The 21,794-nt window shown below is 35.7% G+C and overlaps 1 protein-coding gene across 2 annotated transcripts in view; it reads left to right on the top strand.

Annotated features, from left to right (window-relative positions):
• The window catches only part of LOC136030340 (cyclin-K-like), a 51,255-nt gene that overhangs the window by 10,052 nt on the left and 19,409 nt on the right, over positions 1 to 21,794 (top strand). For both annotated transcript variants that reach the window (XM_065709257.1, XM_065709258.1), the window contains exons 2-3: positions 15 to 141; positions 2,092 to 2,189. In XM_065709257.1, the coding sequence (XP_065565329.1) occupies positions 15 to 141; positions 2,092 to 2,189 (225 nt within the window). The remainder of the gene's footprint in view (positions 1 to 14; positions 142 to 2,091; positions 2,190 to 21,794) is intronic.

The raw sequence follows: 21,794 nt of genomic DNA, 5'->3' as shown, positions 1-21,794 counted from the left end.
TTTTTTTTTTCTAGATAAATATGCCTTGCTGGTATTATGATAAAAAAGAGCTAAGAAAGACCCCATCAGCAATGGCTGGCCTCGATTTAGAAACAGAAGCTAGGTACAGACGTGAGGGTGCTAAATTCATCATGGATCTTGGTAAGTCATCCATAATTTCTAATTTTATAAGAGAAAGATGCTTCTCTGAAAATCACTTCCGTCTTAGGATTGTAAGATAATAAAACAGTACTGCAAAGTAAAGGAGAGTGAAAAATAGTTATTATTCCAAAATGGTCAAAAGATGGTAAAGCAAAGTCAATTAAAAAGTCATCTAATAGTTAAAAATGAAGTTTACATTAGTTTTTGTAGATCCAACTGTTGCCAGTTTATGTTTAAACCCAACAATATGAAATTTTTTAGTCACTTTGTTTCAAGATCTTGTTGCTATTTTCTTTTCTTTTTATAGATGTTAATTGAACAAAAATATCTTGACAAAATCAATTTATGTCCGTAACTGATTTTCAAATGAAACTCTGCAAATGCATCTTGGAAAGGTAGAATAAATACAAGTTCAATCCCCAACATTTATGAGGAGCTACCAGCTGTGATTTTTGTAGGGTCGACGGGTTTAAAACCCAAATAAAGCATCTTTAGGCTCGAATATCAAAATAGGGTTTCTGAAAGTGTCATATATTGAATTAAGGTCCAGTGTCATGGCTTACTTTTTCAATAGTTCTTTCAATACTTCTTCGTAAATTGTATTTCAGCATCTTCAGTGATTTTGTCAAAGTCTACAGGCAAAAGTTTAGTATTGTGTCTAGTAAATTAGTTTGTTGTTTTCAGAAGTGGAAGTCACCTCTCCTGAATTTTTTTTTCCTTCTAAATTTTGCTATCTTTGTCTTTTACAGATTTATTTTTATTACTGTTGTCTATTCACACCAAGTTTTTAGGAACTTTAATTGTAATTAATAATTTGAATCAAACTGTCTTTAATTGCCTTGTAGGGAGGAGAGGCTGCTTGCTAATTCTGTTTTTGGGAGGTGAGGGAAGGAAATTCCACTAAACAAGTGGTCGGTTTTACCTTTTTCTTCTCTTGTTGTTTTTTATCCATCAATAATGAATGTATTGTACGAGTTTTCTTGGTCGTTATAAGTCTTGCATTTAACGATTGAGATTCAGATTTTGGCACATAAATGACAATAGTTTAAAAAATTGAACTAATTCACTTAGTTGATGAAACTGTTTACCAGATTTAATAAAGGATTCGCTAAAATTGTAGTGCTTTGATAAATAATTTTACCAGGTTAACTTTTTTTCTAAATAGGGTGCACACGGGGGGTGGGAGTATTCCTCTATCCCTTGTGTCCCCACTGCCAAGTGTAACTGTATTGAAGATAAAAACCATATATAACCAAAATAAGGGGAAAACATAAATTCCTGCGTGGTGCTGCGGATAGCAAGTTGGAATTCTACTGCAAAGGACGCTGGATCAATTCCTTCCACAGGAATTTTTTTAGGCCAGCATGGCGGAGTTGGTAAAGCGATTGACGGATCAATTAGGACATTTCACCCCCCCCCCTCGTCCCTCCCTTGGGTGAAACGTTCTTCACCAAACTTTACAGCCTCTACTGGTGATAGAGATCTCTGTTTCTTGGCCCTTAAGGGAGAATTTTCAATGGGGGGCTGGGGGCCAGCCATCCTCTGCTTTCATTAACTCCTGTTTACCTTCCCCAGATTTTTCAAGCCACCTATTTAGAGCTAAGTTTACTCTGGCCAACCAGATAACCAGAAACACTAGGGCTCAATCCTTAAGCACTGGATAGGACATAGTTTTAATAGGAACCTGTCCAATAAAAATAAAGATGAAAGCCGAATAAGATATGTACTTAAATTAATTGGGAAACTAAGAAATGCAGGCTATCCCCTTTGATAGCTTGTATATGTGGTTTTCTGAAGAAGTTCATACTGATGTACATTTTGAGAATCTAAGCAGCTGAAACACATCTGACCAAAATGTGATATGTTACCCTATTAGTTACTGTTCTATTATCACTTTATTTTACTTTTGCTTATCCTCAACCCTTCATTCATAATTTTAGAATTTTCTAGGAAACAATCTTGGGCTTCGATATGATACAATGGCAAGTGGAATTGTTTACTTTCATCGTTATTACATGTTCCATACATTTCAAGAATTCCCTAGATATGTAAGTAAAAATTAATTAAAATCGATATCCGTTAAATGTAGTATTTAAGTCAGAAGACCTGCTACTGAATAAAACTCTATTTATAACAGGCCCTTGGATGTCGTCTCCCAGCACATATTATGCAGGGCCAGACTGACTATGTGCGGGCCCCATTGGAATTTTTTTGCGGGGCCCCCTCTATATATTAAATTTTTAAGCAAAATTGAAATCCAGCATATAAATAGATAATTAAACATATATATATATATATATATATATATATATATATATATATATATATATATATATATATATATATATATATATATATATATATATATATATATATATATATATATATGAAAAAAGATATGAAATGAAATGAAATGAATGGGCTATATGAAATATATATAGAAATGAAAAAAGAAATCACCAATGCAACAGCACAAACACGTAAAAAAAAGAAGACAGAAGGAGAAAAGGAAGACTGTTTTCCTACATTAGTAATTAATATAGATCAGTACTTGAATGAGGCCTTAACCCTACTAATCCGTACAATTACATAGGTCAAACAGCATAGCCATACACAATAAACCATAAAGAATAATCCATGGACAGGCAGTCGTGTCGTAAGTAAGTATAAGTCGTCATTTACCAAATATTAAAAACAGTAAAAAAAAAAAAGACAAATAATCCAGAGGCGACAACCCAACACAAGGGCTAATCAGGAGAATACACACTTGCCTAATATATTGCATTTGCATGTAACCTTTGGCATAGCTGTTTGTGTCTCACAATATTTATTCCTAGAGATCTATTGGGTTACGACTGATTTAATAACTTTAAAAATATGAAAGGTAGGTGTATTTTAACATTTCCATTAGGGTCAAAAAGTACATTTGGCAATGTGAATATGGTTGAAAATCACCTTCAGGACTATTGTGCTGCTAAATTGATTTTGTGATAAATTTGTCCAGTTATTTTGAAGCTAAAAACTTTGCGGCTATTTTTGGTTCCATCATCGGTTACGTTAAATAAAGCTAAAGCAAAAATGAGCACCAGTTTCGTATTTGTTTGTGAAACTCTTAAGAGAGTAAGTGATGTCGCTATAACAGGTCAAACAAATTCATTTGAAAATTGTTGATGTAGGAATCCAATTAGACCAAACAGGTAGCAACCCCCAAGCAAATTATGTTTGTTTGCGACTTTTCCTGTGGGATAATGGAGGATTCCACAGTGAATAGATGCAGAGTTGAAGGGTCCCAATGACTTATAAATAACGCTTGCGTAGTTGACGGTTATCTTTGCAGGTTTTTACTGTGTTTTATGCCACAATTTGTTGGCATCAAAGATAGTGATGGCGCTGATCTTCTAACATAATAGTTTATTCGGTACTTGTGCACATATGCACATATATTTTGAACTTAAGGGGAGGGTTGATTGATATTGGGGAAAGAAAGAGGAAATTTTTGGGTTCTAGTACTAACCCAGTCCCTTGTCCGATGTGGGAGGAAGATATTTTTCATTTTTTGGGGAGTTGTAAGGAATTTGGGGATCTGAGAAATGGGTGTTTTTCCTTAGTGTTGTCATATAGAAGGCGGGTGAAGGGATTGTAGGCTCACGAGTTAAAATGACATTCAAGAATCTGGCTATGTTGAAAAAGGGCTGATACATTGTGAAAGATGTATCTCTATAAATAATTTAGTGAGAATTCATATATAAGTACGTTATTTCTTTTTAATTTATTTGACTTTTTCTTATTGGTTTTTGTTATATTCATGTTCTTTTTTTTTCTGTTTTGTCTGGGTTTTTTTTTCCATTGGCCCAATAGCTTTTTTTGGAAATATATACATACATTACATAATCATGGTACACACTCGAGAAGTGAAGCTAGGTCAATCCTAATGAAATATACCAAAATGTAATGAAAATAATACTTTAGAAGCAAATTTGGGCTATATTTTTGCTCATGTGGTGGGGGGAGGGTGTGAAGGACCTGCATACGAAATGTGTTAGCTACAATTATTCTGCATATTATGAAGTAAGAATTGTTTTCCAACTTCATGCTGTCCAAATACTTTACCCCCACCCCCTAATGTGCAAATATATAGCTCAAACTATAGAAGTCCAATGCATTCTGTCACCCGTCACTTGTTTTCCACTAAACATAAGCTAATTGTCTCTTAATACAGACAGATAAAGCTAGTTTGTTCTTGAGAGTGTATTAAATAAAAAAAACAAGTTTTTTTTTACTGCAAGTAAGGAGCGACATTAAAACTTAAAACGAACAGAAATTATTCCGTATATGAAAGAGGTTCTCCCCTCCGCAATTCCTCGCTCTTTACGGTAAAGTTTGCTCTCTGTCACAACTCTACTTTTTCAAACAATAAAGAAAAAACTTTAGTCTAAAGAGGGAGGTGTTGCAGAGGGGAGAACCCCTTTCATATACGGAATAATTTCTGTTCGTTTTAAGTTTTAATGTCGCTCTTTACTTGCAGTAAAAAAAAACTTGTTTTTTTATTTAATTTCTGAACGTTTTTGAATTAATGCATGTTTTGGTTTTGGCTCACCGCACATGAATAATCAAAGCGAAATTTGCATATATTTATTTTTTTTTTGCTAAATGGCTTTCTCATAGTTTTGATCGGACGATTTTTATTAAAAAAGTGATGAGGGAGGAGAACTAGTTGCACCCCAATTTTCGGTTACTTAAAAATGCAACTAGATTTTTTATTTTTTGTACATTCGTTTTTGTTAGTAATAAACATGCGTATCTTACGAATTAACTTACGTAAGGAACTTCTACGTATTTGTGTATTTTTATTACGTATATGAGGGGGTTTTCCTTTGGTCAATACCTCGTTATTTACACTAAAGCTTGAATTTTATCCCAAATCTTTAAGAATGACCCCTGAATCACAAAGGTCGTAGAATAAATAGTTGAAATTACTAAAAATACTTTGGCGCAAAGAGCAAGGTACTGTGGAGGAGACGAACCCCCTTATACGTAATATTTTATATTCGTTTTAAATTCTAATGCTACTCATTACTTCCTGGTGAAAAAATTATCTGTTTTCTTATTGTTTTTTTTTTTTTTAATAAATCCTGTGCCCCCTTCATGGAATTTCTTTTCCCTCTTGATAAGTTTCTCCATGGAAAGATACTCTCACTTAACCCCTTCCCCCGACCCACCCCCATCCCAACGCGAAAAAGTCCCCCTGAAAGCGTCTGTACACTTCGTAGTAACTATTACTATATGTTAACAATGGCCAAAGTTTATAACTTGTGGCCCCTCCCTCAGGGACTGTGGGGGATTAAGTCGTCCCCAAAGACAAAGATATCATGTTTTCGACTAAGTTAAACAGAATGGCTATCTCAAAATTATGATCCGGTGACTTTTGGGAAAAATTGTGCTTGGGAGGGGGCCTAGGTGCCCTCCAATTTTTTTGGTCACTTTAAAAGGGCACTAGAACTTTAAATTTCCGTTAGAATGTGCCCTCTTGCGACAATATAGGACTACTGGGTCGATGCGATCACCCCTGGGAAAAAAAGCAAAATCCCGCATTTTTGTATATAGGAGCTTAAAACTTCTACAGTAGGGTTTTCTGATACGCTGAATCTGATGGTATGACTTTCGTTAAGATTCTATGACTTTTAGGGGATGTTTTCCCCTATTTTCTAAAATAAGGCAAATTTTCCCAGGCTCGTAACCTTTGATGGGCAAGACTAAACTTGATGAAACTTATACATTTAAAATCAGCATTAAAATGCTGTTCTTTAACAGCAGAGTTCTTTGTTCTTCAATTTCATTTTTAACATGTTCTGATTCCTACTATTGCATGTAAATTTCGTAGCTGATTATCTCCTAACCTCATATTTCTTTGTTCTCTCGGTCGTATATCTTCTAACCATACATTTTTCTTCTTCATTTTCATTTTGATTCGTTCTGATCCTCATTGCCGCGTGTCTTGTAACCGCATATTTTTTTTCTTCGCTTACGTTTTTAAGCCATTGTGATTCTTGCTGCCACTTAATCTTATTTAAATCTTAGCTATAGTTTACTTCGTACCGGTAACTGAAAAGGGACACCTAAAATGTTTTGTGGGTAAAAATAGTACAGTGTCTAAATAAGTTTGAGAACCACTGGTCTAGGTTGTTCGTTATTACTCGTCTTACATTTACGTTTCTCAAATCGTTCTCTTGATCTTGTTCATTCGATGGTCCAGTTTGTTCATTTTGATCTACTTCTTTTTATGGCACTTGGTATTTACCAAGTGACATATAGCGATCGTAATTTCTGTCGCTCTGTCAGTTTGTCGGTCTGTTGGTCCTGGTTTTGCTAATTTGGGCACTTTCAGATAAGCTAGGATGACGAAATTTAGCAGGCGTATCTGAGACCAGATTAGATTAAATTGTAAATAGTCGTTTCCCGATTCGACCATCTGAGGAGGGGGGGGGGCGGATAATTCGGAAAAGTTAGAAAAAATGAGGTATTTTTAGATTACGAACGGGTTATCGTATTTTAATGAAATTCGATACTTAAAAGGATATCGTGTTTCAGAGCTCTTGTTTTAAATCCTGACTGAATCTGGTGACATTAGGGGGAGTTTGAGGGGGAAGCCTGAAATTTCGAAAAACGCAGGGAGTTGAGAGATCAGAATGAAACTTGGTGAGAAAAATAAGCACAAGACCTAGATACGTGATTGACATATCCGAATCGGATCTGCCCTCTTTAGGGGGGCAATTCGAAAAAAATAGAAAACTGAGGCATTTTTAACTTACAAACGAGTGACCGGATCTTAATGAAATTTGATATTTAAAAGAACTCGTAATTCAGACCTCTTATTTTAAATCCCGACTGGACCCAGAATCATTGGGGGGAGTTGGAGGGGGGACCGGAAATCTTGGAAAACACTTAAATTGGAGAGATCTGGATAAAACTTGGTGGGAAAAATAAGTACAAGTCCTAGATGCAGAAATAAAATAACCGGAACGGATTTGCTCTCTTTGGGGCAGTTGAGGGACCTAATTCGCTAATTCGGAAAAATTGGAAAAAAATGAGGCATTTTTAACTTACGAATGGGCGATTTGATCCTAGTGAAATTTGAAATTTAGAAGGACCTCATGTTTTAGAGCTCTGATTTTAAATCTTGACGTAATCCAGTGACATTGGGGGGAGTTCTGGAAATCTTTGAAAACACTTAAAGTGGAGATATCGTGATGATACTTGGTGGGAAGAATAAGCACAAGTCCTAGATACGTGATTGATATAACCAGACCAGATTGACTCTCTTTGGGGAGATGGAAGAACGTATTTCGGAGTTTCATTTCGGAAAAATTAGAAAAAATGAGGTATTTTTAACTTGCGAACGGGTGATCCGGTCTTAATGAAGTTTGATATTTAGAAGGACCTCGTGTCTCAGAGCTCTTATTTAAATCACTACCGGATCCGGTGATATTGTCGGGAGTTGGAGGGGGACATTTTAAATCTTGGAAAACGCTTAGAGTGTAGAGATCGGGATGAAACTTGGTGGGAAAAATAAGTACATGTCCTAGATACGTTATTGACATAACCAGACCGGATCCGCTCTCTTTGGGGGAGTTGGGGGGATTTTCTAGTTTATGAACTTCCAGATAAGCTAGGACGATGAAAGTTAACAAGCATATCAGGGACCGGACTAGATTAAATTAGAAATAGTCTCTTCCCCGATTCGGCCATCTAAGGGGGGGGGGGGAATGAGCGAAAAAGATAGTTGAGAAGAATTTTATTTGCCGATAAAACAAATGATTGTTCTTCTTAAGTATGGCTTGTGGTCTAGGGATATGATTCTTGCTTAGGGTGCGAAAGGTCTCAGATTTGAACCCCGGACTATCCCAATTTCTACATGAAGAAGATCCGAAACTAGATACGTGACCAATATAGCGATCGCTGAAAGTTGGCAGTCGTATCAGGGACCCGACCAGATTAAATTAGAAATAGTCGCTTCCCCGATTTGAGCATCTGGAGGGGGGTGGTGGAAGGACGGTAATTCCGAAAAATTAGAAAAACGTGGTATCTTTTGACTTGCAAATGGGTTATCGGATGTTAATGAAATTTGATATTTAGAAGGACCTCGTGTCTCAGAGCGCTTATTTTAAATCCTGACTGGATCGAGTAACGTTGGGGGGAGTTGAAGGGGCAAACCGGAAATCTCGGAAAACGCTTAGAGTGGAGAGATCGTAATAAAACTTGGTGGTAAGAAGCTCTTGGCTCTTCCGATCTCGTCACCAGTGCCATATGAGCTCTTTGCTCTTGTTTTTACTCGTTGTTTGCTAACATTTATTCAAGTTTGTGTCTACTAGATATTATCAAACTGTTGAAAATGTCTTTTGAAATTTACATCACCGAATATAGTTTTTAAAACGATTTTAAAATCTTATTTCCTTGTGTATACACTTTCAGTCAACATGATTGCAAAACTATTTAGTTTATCCTGATTTATTGTTCCAGTAAGCAACGCTTACTGGAATTGTCAAGAATACTTCATAATTTGAAAATCAAATTGTCATTGATGGCGGGGCCCTTTCAAATGCTGGGCCCGATTTTTCCCAAGTGTTCCAATCGCCCTTTTTCCGGTCCTGATATATGATATATTATGCTGCGAATATCCTATGGAAAAAAAGTCTCCCGACTAAAATTCTTTCTTCAGCAGTTTTTTCTTCTTTGACTAGTCAGGAGATGCAACTGTATTGATTTTCCGAAAAAAAATCCTTCTTTGGGTAATACGTAGGCTAATGTTAGTAGCTTCACCCAACTATTATCTAAAAACAGTCGGGTGATGCTATTAGAACGGTATCTGAGGCGTCTCCAAAGACTCAACAACCTAGCCTGAAGTGTCAGTATGTTTCTGATAATCACCAGAGTATGCATTTTTTATTTTTTTTTTATTTTTTTTTTTATGCGTGAATGCAAAGAAGCATTTCTTATTGTAAAGATTGCATGCAGCTAGGTCCAATTAAAAAATAGTGATAAATTCCATACATTTTTACATTCTTAGAAAGACTAAATTGGGAAGAAAAGTAATTAAGAAACAAAAAACAAAACGAGGGTAATTTTCAGTCAGAAAATAAAACAAAAGATGATGCAGATTCTTTGGTAGAGATCACCACCAGCCGTCTTCACTGCATCCCCCCGGTCTTCCAAAAAAAAAAAATAAAAAAAAAACTTTTAAGTTACCTGAAACAGAAAGTACAAAACGACAGACGGTAAAAACTGACGAATTAGAGATCCTTCAACATTAGATTAGGCATGAATACTTTCCCTGTATTAAGACAATTTTCCCGTTTAAAAAGTGTATTAAGACAATTGATTATTTTTTTTTTAAGAAAAGGAATGTGATATGAATCTCTTTGTTTTAAATTGCCATAAACACCGTTTATTTATATGTTTATATAAACCTATTATATGTTTATAAATATATAGGGTTATACCTTATTTATGGGTCTATAAATACAAAAAGATGTAAAAATAATAAAACAAAAAGATGACACGGATACTTTGGTAGAGACCACCACCAAGCCGTCCTCAGTGTAAAAAAAAGAAAAAGAAAAACAATAACTCTTGTAGTTTCTCAAAGAGAAAGATCCTTCAACATTAGATTAGGCGTGAATTCTTTCCCCGACGATTAATGCAGCCTGTCTACCTAAATGATTTCTATTAAGACGATTGATTTTTTTTTTTTAGTGAAGGAATGTGATATGAATCTCCTTGTATTAAATTATCATAAATACGGTTTATTTATAGGTTCATATAAACCTTTTATAGGTTTATAAATATATAGGTTTATAAATACAAAAGATGTAACAAAAGGATAAAACATATAAATGATGGGAATATTTTGGTATAGACTACCATCAAGTCGTCCTCAGTGCAAAAAAAGAAGAAAAACAATCACCTTTGTAGTTTCTGATACAGAAAGAACAAAACGACAAACAAAAAACAACAAAAATATGAATTAAAGATCCTTCAACATTAGATTAGGCATGAATTCTTTCTCTGGCGACTATTACAGCCTTATCTGAAGTAAGAAGATTGATTTTTTTTTGCGAAGAAATTTGATTTGAATCTCTTTGTATTAAATTGTCATAAATAGGGTTTATAAAAATAACTTTGTCTCTGTCTAAAGCAGGTTTTTATGTAAGTATTTTATTTATTTTGATTGCTTCCTTTTACTGTGATAAACTGTTTTCTTTTGAAACTAAGGCTGCCTCGTCAAAAAGTTGATCTGGGTGTTCAAAAGGGGGGAGGGCTAGTATAGAATCAAAACGTCATAATGGCTTTTAGACTTTAGAGATTTCAACCTTGAGTTAATTTCTGAAAATGGAAATAATATTAAGACGGAACATGGAAATAATATGTTTATGTAAACTTATTCCAAGTTTATCACTGAGTCTAGGAATGTATGGTAATATTGTGAGATTTTTGTTATCCTTTTTTGGTTGACCAAAGAATGGAGATTGGTTCAATATTTCCTTTTTTTGCTTTTTTTCAGTAATTTGTTCAATAAGTTCTCTGGGATAACTATTTTAGAACACAATGGCTCTTATATGAATGAAGCTAAAAGTGTATATGAGCTGCGTTTTTGATTGCCGTTTTGCTTAAAATTTGTTTTTGATGGCCGGAAAGTTCGCTGCTGTGCTTATTTCTGTTTTTGCCGGAGAAAAACTCTGAAGGGCGACCGGCAATGTCAAACTTCCATGGCGAATAGCAACAGAACGTCGAACTTTGATTAGAAGGACGTTGAAAGTTCACTTTGGAATCAGCCTGAATTTAATTTATAAAATAAAGTGGACAAACATGCGCTAGAAGACTTACACTATGAAAATAGCTACTTTCAAGTAAAAGGTGAAGGTTTGAAGGTACTGTTTAGCATGAAAAGTAGTAGATACAAGACAAAAAAAGGATTGACCCTTGACTTGTAGGGAGAATTAAGGGTATCTGGTTGATTAGCCTATAGGCTAACTTTAAATTAACCTGTTGTATAAAATGACTTAAGTTTCTGCTCAAAAATGAAGGCAGGACACTGCATAATTAGCCTAATAAAGGTTCAGTAAGCGAATGTGTCAACTTTGCAATCAATTAAATTTGCAGACATTAGTTTAAATTTGCCTTATTATAAATATCTTCATCAGTTTTAATGCTTTAGTTCCTGAGCTAACATAGATTAAACTTGATTCTATCACTTGTTGGAATATTACTCCTGGTTTTTACATAATTATTGAGGTAAGAATTTAAACTAGACCAGTTTGATGGTCTTTTTGTTATCTTGGAAAGTAGTAGAGCGTGTTGAATAAAATCGTAGGTTTAGATCTAGAGTGCAACATTAGCATCAGTTGAGGGTAAGGACACTCTCTCCTTCTTTAGCTTTAAAAAAACCTTTTGGGAGTATTTTATGAATATTACCTTTTTAGTATTTCTATTGAAAAACAATTTACCCCCCCCCACTCTGTTGGTACCAATTTAAAAAACCTGCGCTACTTTAGCCGTCCATGCATAATTCCTCTTTTTACTGAAGAACATTGAATGGCCTCAAACGTCCGCCGTGGTGTAAAAACGAAAATTAAGCACTTCAACGTCCAATGTTGTCAGTTCAACTGCTTCATTGAACGGTGACCAAAAACACGGCTATGTTTGTCTGAACAAATTCTCAGACTCAACTAAACAGATGACCACACTTCTTGTCACAGTAGGTGGTGGTTTGGTTTTTTATGTTGATTCCAAATATATAAAATGCATTAATTTTCATTAAACCCATCAAAAGCTACGAGCCTGAGAAAATTTACGCGATTTTCAAAAAAAAAAAAATGATGAAACAACCCCAAAAAGTTAGGTATCTTAATGGAAATAAAAACATCAGATTCAGCGTATTAGAGAACCCTAGTGTAGACGTTTCAAGAGCCAATCTGCAAAAACATAATTTTTTTTTGCCAGAAGAAAGATCACAGAAGTCTGTTTGTTTGTTTATTGTTGTTGTTTTTTTCTCAGGGGTGATCGTATCGATCCAATGGTCCTAGAAGACAGAGAGACAGCTCATTCAAACGGAAATTAAAAGTTTTAGTGTACTTTCTGATTGACTAAAAAAGATTGGAGGGCAACTATCCCCCTTTTCACTTTCAATTCATTCCTCAAAATTTTGAGATATCCATTTTTTCGGCATAGTCGGAAGGTCCAACAACTATGCCTCCAGGATCTCATGACTCCGCAACCCGTGAGGGAAAAGGCTGTAAGTTATGAAATTTGACCATCATTTACATTTAGTGTTTGTTGTTGGGATGTATGTAAACATTTTTCGCGGTGAGGGGGAATTTTTTGCGTAGAAGGGGTGGGGGTTCCTTGGGGAGGGAAGTTTCCAAGGTGGAACTTTCCAGAGGAAAAATTTTACACGGGAGGAATGTACCAGAATTCATAAAAATTATTTTGATTTGTCTTACTTTCTCCATGGTGACTCAATTTTACACGTGGAAATGTTGGGGAATTGTTCGTGGGAGTCCTTCATAAGAGTTAGAATTTTCTGACAGATTTTTCTGTGGGGGGACTTTACACGGGAAAAACTCTCCTTGTGGGGATTTTCCGTGGGAAAAATTTCTTGGAGGATTTATGGAACAGCTATTTCCAGCATGATTTGACATATGGGTGGGACTTTCCATTGAGGAATTATTCGTGAGGGGGAGTGGAATTTTCCGTGAGGGGGAGGGGAATTTTCGTGGAATTATTTGAAATACGATCAGAGATTCAAAAAACAACAACACGTTTTTTGACTGAAATTAAGGAGCAAAATTAAAATTTAAAACGAACAAAAATTATTCCATATATAAGGGTTTCCCCTTCTCAATCCCTCTTTCTTAACGCTAAAGTTTGACTTTGTCCCAATTCTTTAAGAAGGATTCATGAAAGACAAGGGCCGTTGAATTGGAATAAGAAGCATTTTTAAGACCGTGATTAAGTGAACTGATGGAACTCGAAAATCCCATGTTAAATTGAAAATTTATTTTTAAAAAGTACTTAGGTATTCATTGGCGGAAGATGCCGCTTTTAATATCAGGCCATAGCTTCTTGAAGATGCTACAAAATGTTTGAAAGGATTTTGCTCTATTTTCTCTAATTGCTTAGAAATCTTAGAAAATGTCTAGGTCTTTTTCGCAAGTGTATTCGATAAAGGATATTGCGTTTAGAACAAAATCGGTACTATCATGAGCAGAAGACAATAACCTGTAAGATGATTGGAACCATTTTTAGATTTATTTTCCTGTTTTCTAACAGTCCCCTAGAATATTTTCAGCTACCTGAAATTTTTACAAGTCGGTTGCCAGAAAGAATCGTTTCAGATCGCCGATAATACCCCCAAGAGACCAAAATGACAAGCTGGTATAATCAGCTGCTTGTTAATAGAGTGTGAAATTTTCATAAATTATTTCAATGCAATGAAGAAACCTAGAAATGAGAAATAGTCAGGAGCCTTCAGTAAAGTTGTGCACACAAAGCCGAAATCATGGGGAAAATTAAATCAAAGCGAGGTATACATCTTAAAAGTGTTACCACACATAGACAGCGCCTTTGTAAAAAGTATTTGGAGCTTGGTAGATGTAAATATCCAAAATACCTAATAATGCGGTACGCTGAAGAACTAGACAAGTCAAGAGATTTAGGTCAAGCGACAAACCTTGAGGCGGAGCAGAACCCCGTAGCTTCTTCCCCGTTGCCCTACCGGATCGTGACTGGTGGTAGAAACTTGGATTGCGACGAATTGAAGGATTGCCGGTGGATTTTTGATCCTGCGTTTTTCGTGCACGATCTAGAGACTTAAGTTTGGAAGCACAAGTGAGGAGGAAACAACCCGTAAAAATTATAGAACCTTAACGAAATTTACGCCACCAGATTCAGCGTATCAGAGAATCCTACTGTAGTTTCAAGCTCCTATCTAGAATTAAACAAAAGAAAAACAAAACAAGTTTTTTTAAGTGAAAGTAAGGAGCGACATTAAAACTTAAAACGATCAGAAATTACTCCGTATATGAAAGTGGCTTTTTCTCTTCAACGCTTCGCTTTTTACGCTAAAGTTTTTTACTGTTTTAAAATGTAGAGTTAAGAGAAAGAGTCAAGCTTTAGCGTAAAGAGCGGGGCGTTGAGGAAGAAAAGCCCCTTTCATATACGGAGTAATTTCTGTTCGTTTTAAGTTTTAATGTCGCTCCTTACTTTCATTTAAACAAACTTTTTTTTTTAATTTCTGGACGTCTTTGAATTAATGCACGGTTTGATCTTGGCTCTCCACATATAAATAATTAAAACGAAATTTGCATATTAATTTTTTGAGGCTAAATGACTTTTTCACAGTTTTCATCGGAAGGTTTTGAGAAAAAAGGAGCGAGGGAGGAGGCCTAGTTGCCCTCCTATTTTTGATTACTTAAAAAGGCATCATTTACTTATTATTTTTACGAACGTCTTCGTAAGTAAAAAATATACGTAACTTACGAATTAAATTACGTAGCGAACTTCAATTTTCGTATATTTTTATTGCCTATATGAGGGGGCTCACCCCTCGTTGATACCTCGCTCTTGATAATATTAAATAGAAAAAAACTAATTTTTTTAGGTGAAAGTAAGGAGCGACATTAAAACTTAAAACGAACAGAAATTACTCCGTATATGAAATGGGTTGTTCCCTCCGCAATCCCTCGCTCTTTACGCTAAAGCTTTTAATTGTTTTAAAAAGTAGAATTGTGGCAAAAAGTCAAACTTTAGCGTAAAGAGCGAGGGATTGCAGAGGGAACAACCCATTTCATATACGGAGTAATTTCTGTTCGTTTTAAGTTTTAATGTCGCTCCTTACTTTCAGCTAAAAAAATTAGTTTTTTTTTATTTAATTTCTGAACGTTTTTGAATTAATGCATGTTTGGTTTTGGCTCTCCGCACATAAATTATTAAAATGAAATTTGCATATTAATTCCTTTTTTGGCTAAATGGCTTTCTCTTAGTTTTGATCAGACGATTTTGAGAAATAAGGGGTGAGGAAGGAGGCCTAGTTGCCCTGTAATTTTTCGGTTACTTAAAAAGGCAACTAGAACTTTTAATTTTAACGAACGTTTTTATTAGTAAAAAATATGCGTAACATAAGAATTAACTTACGTAACAAACTTTCATAGCCTTATATTTTTATTATGTATACGAGGGGGTTTGTACCCTCGTTAATACCTCGCTCTTTACACTAAATCGTAAGTTTTGTCCCAATTCTTTAAGAATGACCCCTGAATCAGAAAGGCCGCAGAATAAATAGTTGAAATTACTAAAAATACTTTAGCATAAAGAGCAAGGTATTTATCTCCTCCTAAATACCTCGCTCTTTATGCTAAAGTATTTTTAGAACCCCTCATATGCGTAATAATCTCTGTTCGTTTTAAGTTTCAATGCTACTTCTTCCTTTCATTTGAAAAAACGTTTTCATGTTTATTTTTCATTGTTTTCTTATAGTAATGCTAGAGAATCCTGCGCCCTTTTCATTGAATTTTTCTTCCCCCATGACAGATTCCTCCAAGGAAAGATCCTCCAACATAGCCCCCTCTCCTCAGCCCCACCCCCAAACAAAATAAAATCCCCCTGAAAACGTCTGTACACTTCCCAATAACCATTACTATATGTAAACACTGGTCAAAATTTGTAACTTGCAGCCCCTCCCCCAGGGATTGTGGGGGAGTAAGTCATCCCCAAAGACATAGTTATTATGGTTTTCGACTATGTTGAACAAAATGGCTATCTCAAAATTTTGATCTGTTGACTTTGGGAAAAAAATGAGCGTGGGAGGGGGCCTAGATGCCCTCCAATTTTTTTGGTCACTTAAAAAGGGCACTAGAACTTTTCATTTCCGTTAGAATGAGCCCTCTTGCGACATTCTAGGACCACTTGGTCAATACGATGACCCCTGGGAAAAAAAAACAAACAAATAAACACGCACCCGTGATTTGTCTTCTGGCAAAAAATACAAAATTCCACATTTTTGTAGATAGGAGCTTGAAAATTCTACAGTAGGGTTCTCTGATACGCTGAATCTGATGGTGTCATTTTCGTTAAGATCCTACGACTTTTAGGGGGTGTTTCCCCCTATTTTCCTAAATAAGGCAAATTTTCTCAGGCTCTTAACTTTTGATGGGTAAGACTAAACTTGATGAAACTTATATATTTAAAATCAGCATTAAAATGCGATCCTTTTGATGTAGCTATTGATATCAATATTCAATTTTTTAGAGTTTTGGTTACTATTGAGCCGGGTCGCTCCTTACCACGAACTGGTTCGTTACCACGAACTGTTTGAAAGCTTAAATTTTGTCCCAATTCGTTAAGAATGACCCCTGAATCACAAAGGCCGTAGAATAAATAGTTGAAATCACTAAAAATGATTTAACGTAAAGAGCGAGGTATTACGAGGAGGTAGACCCCTCATATGCGTAATAATTTCTGTTCGTTTTAAGTTTTAATGCTGCTTCTCACTTTCAGTAGAAAAAAAAAAACTTTTCATGTTTATTTTTTCATTTTTTTTTTTAAATAATGCTAGAAAATCCTGCACCCCCTCCATTGAAAGTCTCTTCCCCCATGAGAAGTTCCTCATGGAAAAATCCTCCCCGGTAACCCTCTCCCCTCAAATATCCCCCCAAATCAAAAAAATCCCCCTGAAAACGTCTGTACACTTCTTAGTAACTATTACTATATGTACACACATGTCAAAGATTGTAACTTGCAGCCCCTCCCACGGGGACTGCGGGGGAGCAAGTCGTCCCCAAAGACAGTTATTGGGTTTTTCGACTATGGTGAATAAAATGGCTATCTCAGAATTTTGATCCGGTAACTTTGGGGAAAAATGACTGTGGGAGGGAGCCTAGGTGCCCTCCAATTTCCCATCACCCCTGGAAAAAAAAAACAAATAAACACGCATCCGTGATTTGTCTTCTGGCACAAAATGCGAAATTCCACATTTTTATAGATCGGGGCTTGAAACTTCTACAACAAGGTTCTCTGTTACGCTGAATCTGATGGTGTGATTTTCGTTAAGATCGTATGACTTTTAGGGGGTGTTTCCCCCTATTTTCTAAAATGAGGCAAATATTTTCAGGCTCTTAACTTTTGATGGGTAAGACTAAACTTGATGAATCGTATATATTTAAAATCAGCATTTAAATGCCATTCTTTTGATATAACTATTGGTATCAAAATTCCATTTTTTTTAGAGTTTCGTTACTATTGAGCCTAGTCGCTCCTTACTACAGTTCGTTACCACGAACTGTTTAAAAATGTGGAATTTTGTATTTTTTGTCAGAAGGCAGATCACGGATACGTGTTTATTTATTAATTTTTTTTTTTGTTGTTTTTTTTTCCAGGGGTGATCGTATCGACCCAGTGGTCCTAGAATGTTGCAATAGGGTTCATTCTAACAGAAATGAAAAGTTCTAGTGCCCTTTTTAAGTGACCAAAAAAATCGGAGGGCGCCTAGGCCCCCGTCACACGCTAATTATTTTCCCAAAGTCACCGGATCAAAATTCTGAGATAGCCATTTTATTCAGCGTAGTCGACAATCCTTACAACTATGCCGTTTGGGATGACCTACTCCCCCACAGTCCCCATGGGAGGGGCTACAGGTTACTAACACTGACCAGTGCTTACATATAGTAATGGTTATTGGGAAGTGTACAGACGTTTTCTGGGGCGTTTTCATTTGGTTGGGGGCAGGGGTTGAGAAGAGGGGGATATGTTGGGGGAACTTTTCACGGAGGAATTTGTCATCGGGGAAGAAAATTTCCATGAAGGGAGCGCAGGATTTTCTATCATTATTTAAAAAAACAATGAAAAAATAAATATGGCGAAGTTTTTCAACTGAAAGGAACAGAATATCCCTGTTATTATTTTCTTGTAAATATTAATTCCTGTAAATATTCCATAATAATTTCTGTTAAAAGGAACAGAAATTATTACGCATATGAGGGGCTCACCTCCTAATACCTCGCTCTTTACGTTAAAGTATTTTTAGAAATTTCAACTATTTATTCTACGGCTTTTGTTATTCAGGGTTTATTCTTAAGAAATTGGGACAAAATTTAAGCTTTAGCGTGAAGAGTGAGGTACTGACGAGGGGGTGAACCCCCTCATATATGCAATAAAAATATGAGAATACAGAAGTTTCTTTACGTAAGCTAATTTGTAAGTTGCGTATATCTTTAACTAATAAAATTTATTTTTACTTAAATTTTAAGTAAAAAATTAAAAAAATTAAAGAATTTTAAAAAAAATTTAAATCTTAAAATTTTTATTTTACTTTAACTAATAAATTTTTTTTTGCCCAGCCAAATATATTACTATTTCTCGGCTGAAACATCTCACCAAAGGAAGCTGTCAATCAACACCTTTGACAAGACTTGATAATTGGTGCTATTTGAAGTTTTGACAACCAACGGTCTCTAGAGAATTAAAAGACAGACGGCTAACCTCACTTCAATTTTGAAGCTCGATGTTTTCAAGTTCACTTAATCACGGCCTTAAAGTATAAATAACTGTAAGCGTGAAGAGCGGTTTCTGTTCCTTTTGAGTTTTAATGTTGCTCCTTAGTTTCAGTTGAAAAAGATTTTTTTTTCTTTTTGTTTAATCTGAGAAAGGAAATTTCAACTTCCAACATAAAATTCACAAAAAAGAAAACTCGATTGGAGAATCGTGCCCATGGTCACAAACGGATAGAAAATCATCAACAAAGCGGACCCAGAAAAAATAGTTCTTCAGAAAACTATTTAAAGCAGAATTTTCTATAAAATTCTTATAGAAATCTTGCTAAATAACAAGATGTTCCCATTGTTAAAATACAGTCATAAGCTGCGCAAAGTAAAGAGCGATGCTGACTAGATATTTTTTTTGCTATTTTGTTGTTGGTTTTTTTTCTTTCCTTTTTTTTCTTTTTTCTTTTTTTTCTTTTTTTAGACCAGGACACTTCGTATAGAAGGAGTTGTCATAGAAACTTCAAAAAGGACCCATTCAATCTGAAATTGAAAGTGCTAGTTCCTTTTCAATAGTCAAAAGTGATTGGAGCACAACCAGCCCTCCCTTTCCCCCTCGCCCATCATTTCCCCTAAAACAACTTATCAAAATTTTGAGATAGCCATTTGGTTCAGCGTAGTTGAAAGTTCTGGAAAATGTGTTTTGTGGATGACTACCCCTCCATCGCAGCCCTCATGGCATGTGTTGTAAGTTATGCATTTGGGACATAGAAAGAATGGTCAGTAACAGTGACTGGAGTGCAGTTGGTAATCAGAAGCTCTACTGCTCTTTTTAAGAGTCAAAGCGATCGGAGGGTGGCTACATGTTTCAATCAAATTAGCTCCTTTAAATATCAATGATATTACTAGCTATGATAGAGCATCGCTGCCTATGTCCTTGTATGCCTTATATTGCATATATGCCCTTTTAATACCTGCATGCATATAGTTTTTTCATTTGATTGAAAATCTCTCTAAACGTTCCCTACAAGTTTCGACTTAATGGCATTTGTGTCGTTAGTTGCAGTAACCGTATTAAATGTATACACACAGTGTCTTCTGACTAGTTCAAAATTCACAACCGATGAAGTTATGAAGGTGAATTTTTCAGAAAATATTTCTGTTGTACCGATGACAACCTGCCATCCGTATGCAAGTTGTCAAAAGGGTATATCAGCAATATCTTAGGAACAGTGTCGTGTGTGAAATTAAAACTTACTACGCTTGTTGTGGGGGGTGTTGAACTAACCAAAAGACAAATTTTGCATCATAATATTGCTGTTTCTACTCCTAAAACTATTACAACTGCTAATGTTATTATTACTAATATTACTGCTACTGCTACTAAAGCTAAGACTTCTACTATTAACCGTACTCCTACTGCTACTACTTTAGCTACTCGTGTTACTACTAAAATAATAAACCTAAGGGTATTAAGGCAAAAATTTTGGGCAATATTGTAACTTTATTGAAATAAATCGAAACACACTATGCCCATACAGGTTATAAAGAGGACGTATCAATAATGCTTCATTACCAGTTGATGGTGTTAAATTAAACATTTCAGTGTGTGTTGAAGAGGATGTTGAAAAAATCTGCTATTTGCATACTTCTACTAATGCTACTACTGCTACTACAACTATTGCTACGCATAATTACTGAACCTTTCTACAATGCTGAGAAAAATCGATATCTAAAGCTCTCGAGCCTTGGAGAGGGAGGGGGCTGCTTGCTCGCAAATCACTTTGACTGTTAAAAATGGCATTATAACTTCCGATTTCAAATCATATAAGCCCCATCTGAAGTTTATATGATCGCCCATTCCATAAAAACCGTGTATGCCCTCATGTTATAAATTACAACCCTATCCCCATGGCCCTGGATGGTTGTGTCGCCCCTAGAGACATTACTGTATGTTCTTCTGACTATTTTAAACAAAATTACTATCTGATAATTTCATTCAGATACGTTTGGTGAAAAGAGGGGTTGTCGGGGAGGGGGTAGGATCTAAATGCTGTCACTTTTGACGCTTAAAAAGGAACTAGAACTTCCAATTTCTAACCAAATGAGCCTCTTCTAAAGTTAAACAACCATCCCTTCCGTAGAAACTTCAAATACCCCGCGGTGTAACTTAAAACCCTTTTCCCTTGGCTCTAGTGGTTTGTTTCAGCCACAAAGGCCTTGTTATATGATCTTTGGAATATTCGGAATAAAATGACTGTTTCAAAATTTTTTATTCGATGTGTTTCCGAAAAACACGACGTGTTGAGGGGGAGCCGATCACTTTGACTCTTAAAAAGGGCACCAGAAATTCAGATTCCCAATCACAATGGAGTCCCCTCCAAAGTATATACAACCACCCTTTCTATAAAAACCTTATATACCCCCAGTGCATAACTTATAACCCTTGTCCTCAGAGCTCTGGAGGCGGGGATGTCTTCTTCAAAGACATAATTTCTGGATTTTCTAACTACAATGGCTGGTTGCTTTCAAATCACTTTTGACTCTTAAAAAGGGTCACAATGACTACAATGACTGGTTGCTTTCAAATCACTTTTGACTCTTAAAAAGGGTACCATAACTTTCAACTTCAAATCAAATGAGCAGCGTCTGAAGTGTATGCTACCACCCATTCCATTAAAACCTATACGACCCTAGGCTATGACTTACAACCCCATCTCCAGGACACTGGGAAGTTGTGTCAACCCTAGAGCCATTGTTTTAGTTCTTTGGACTATTTTGAGCAAAAGTACTATCGCAAAATTTTATAGAGATTATTTTGGTGAAGAGGGGTAGTCGGGGGGGGGGGGGAAGGAGGGGACTAGCTGTCCTCCATCCCTTTTGACTCTTAAAAGGAATTAGAACTTCCAATTTATAACCAGATGAGCCTCCTCTAAAGTTTATACAACCATCTTTTATATGAAAACCTTAAATGCTCCCTGGGCATAACTTAAAACTCTCGTTTCTAGGCTCTGGGGTCTGTTTCAACTCCAAAAGCCTTGTTTTATGATATTTATACTATTTTGAATAAAATAGCTGTCTCAAAATTTCTATTAGATGCATTTTGGGACAACACGACGTGTG

Source organism: Artemia franciscana, chromosome 8 (genome assembly GCF_032884065.1).
Source record: "Artemia franciscana chromosome 8, ASM3288406v1, whole genome shotgun sequence".
NCBI classification, from domain to species: Eukaryota; Metazoa; Arthropoda; class Branchiopoda; order Anostraca; family Artemiidae; genus Artemia; species Artemia franciscana.
This window is presented reverse-complemented; position numbering and strand designations above follow the sequence as displayed.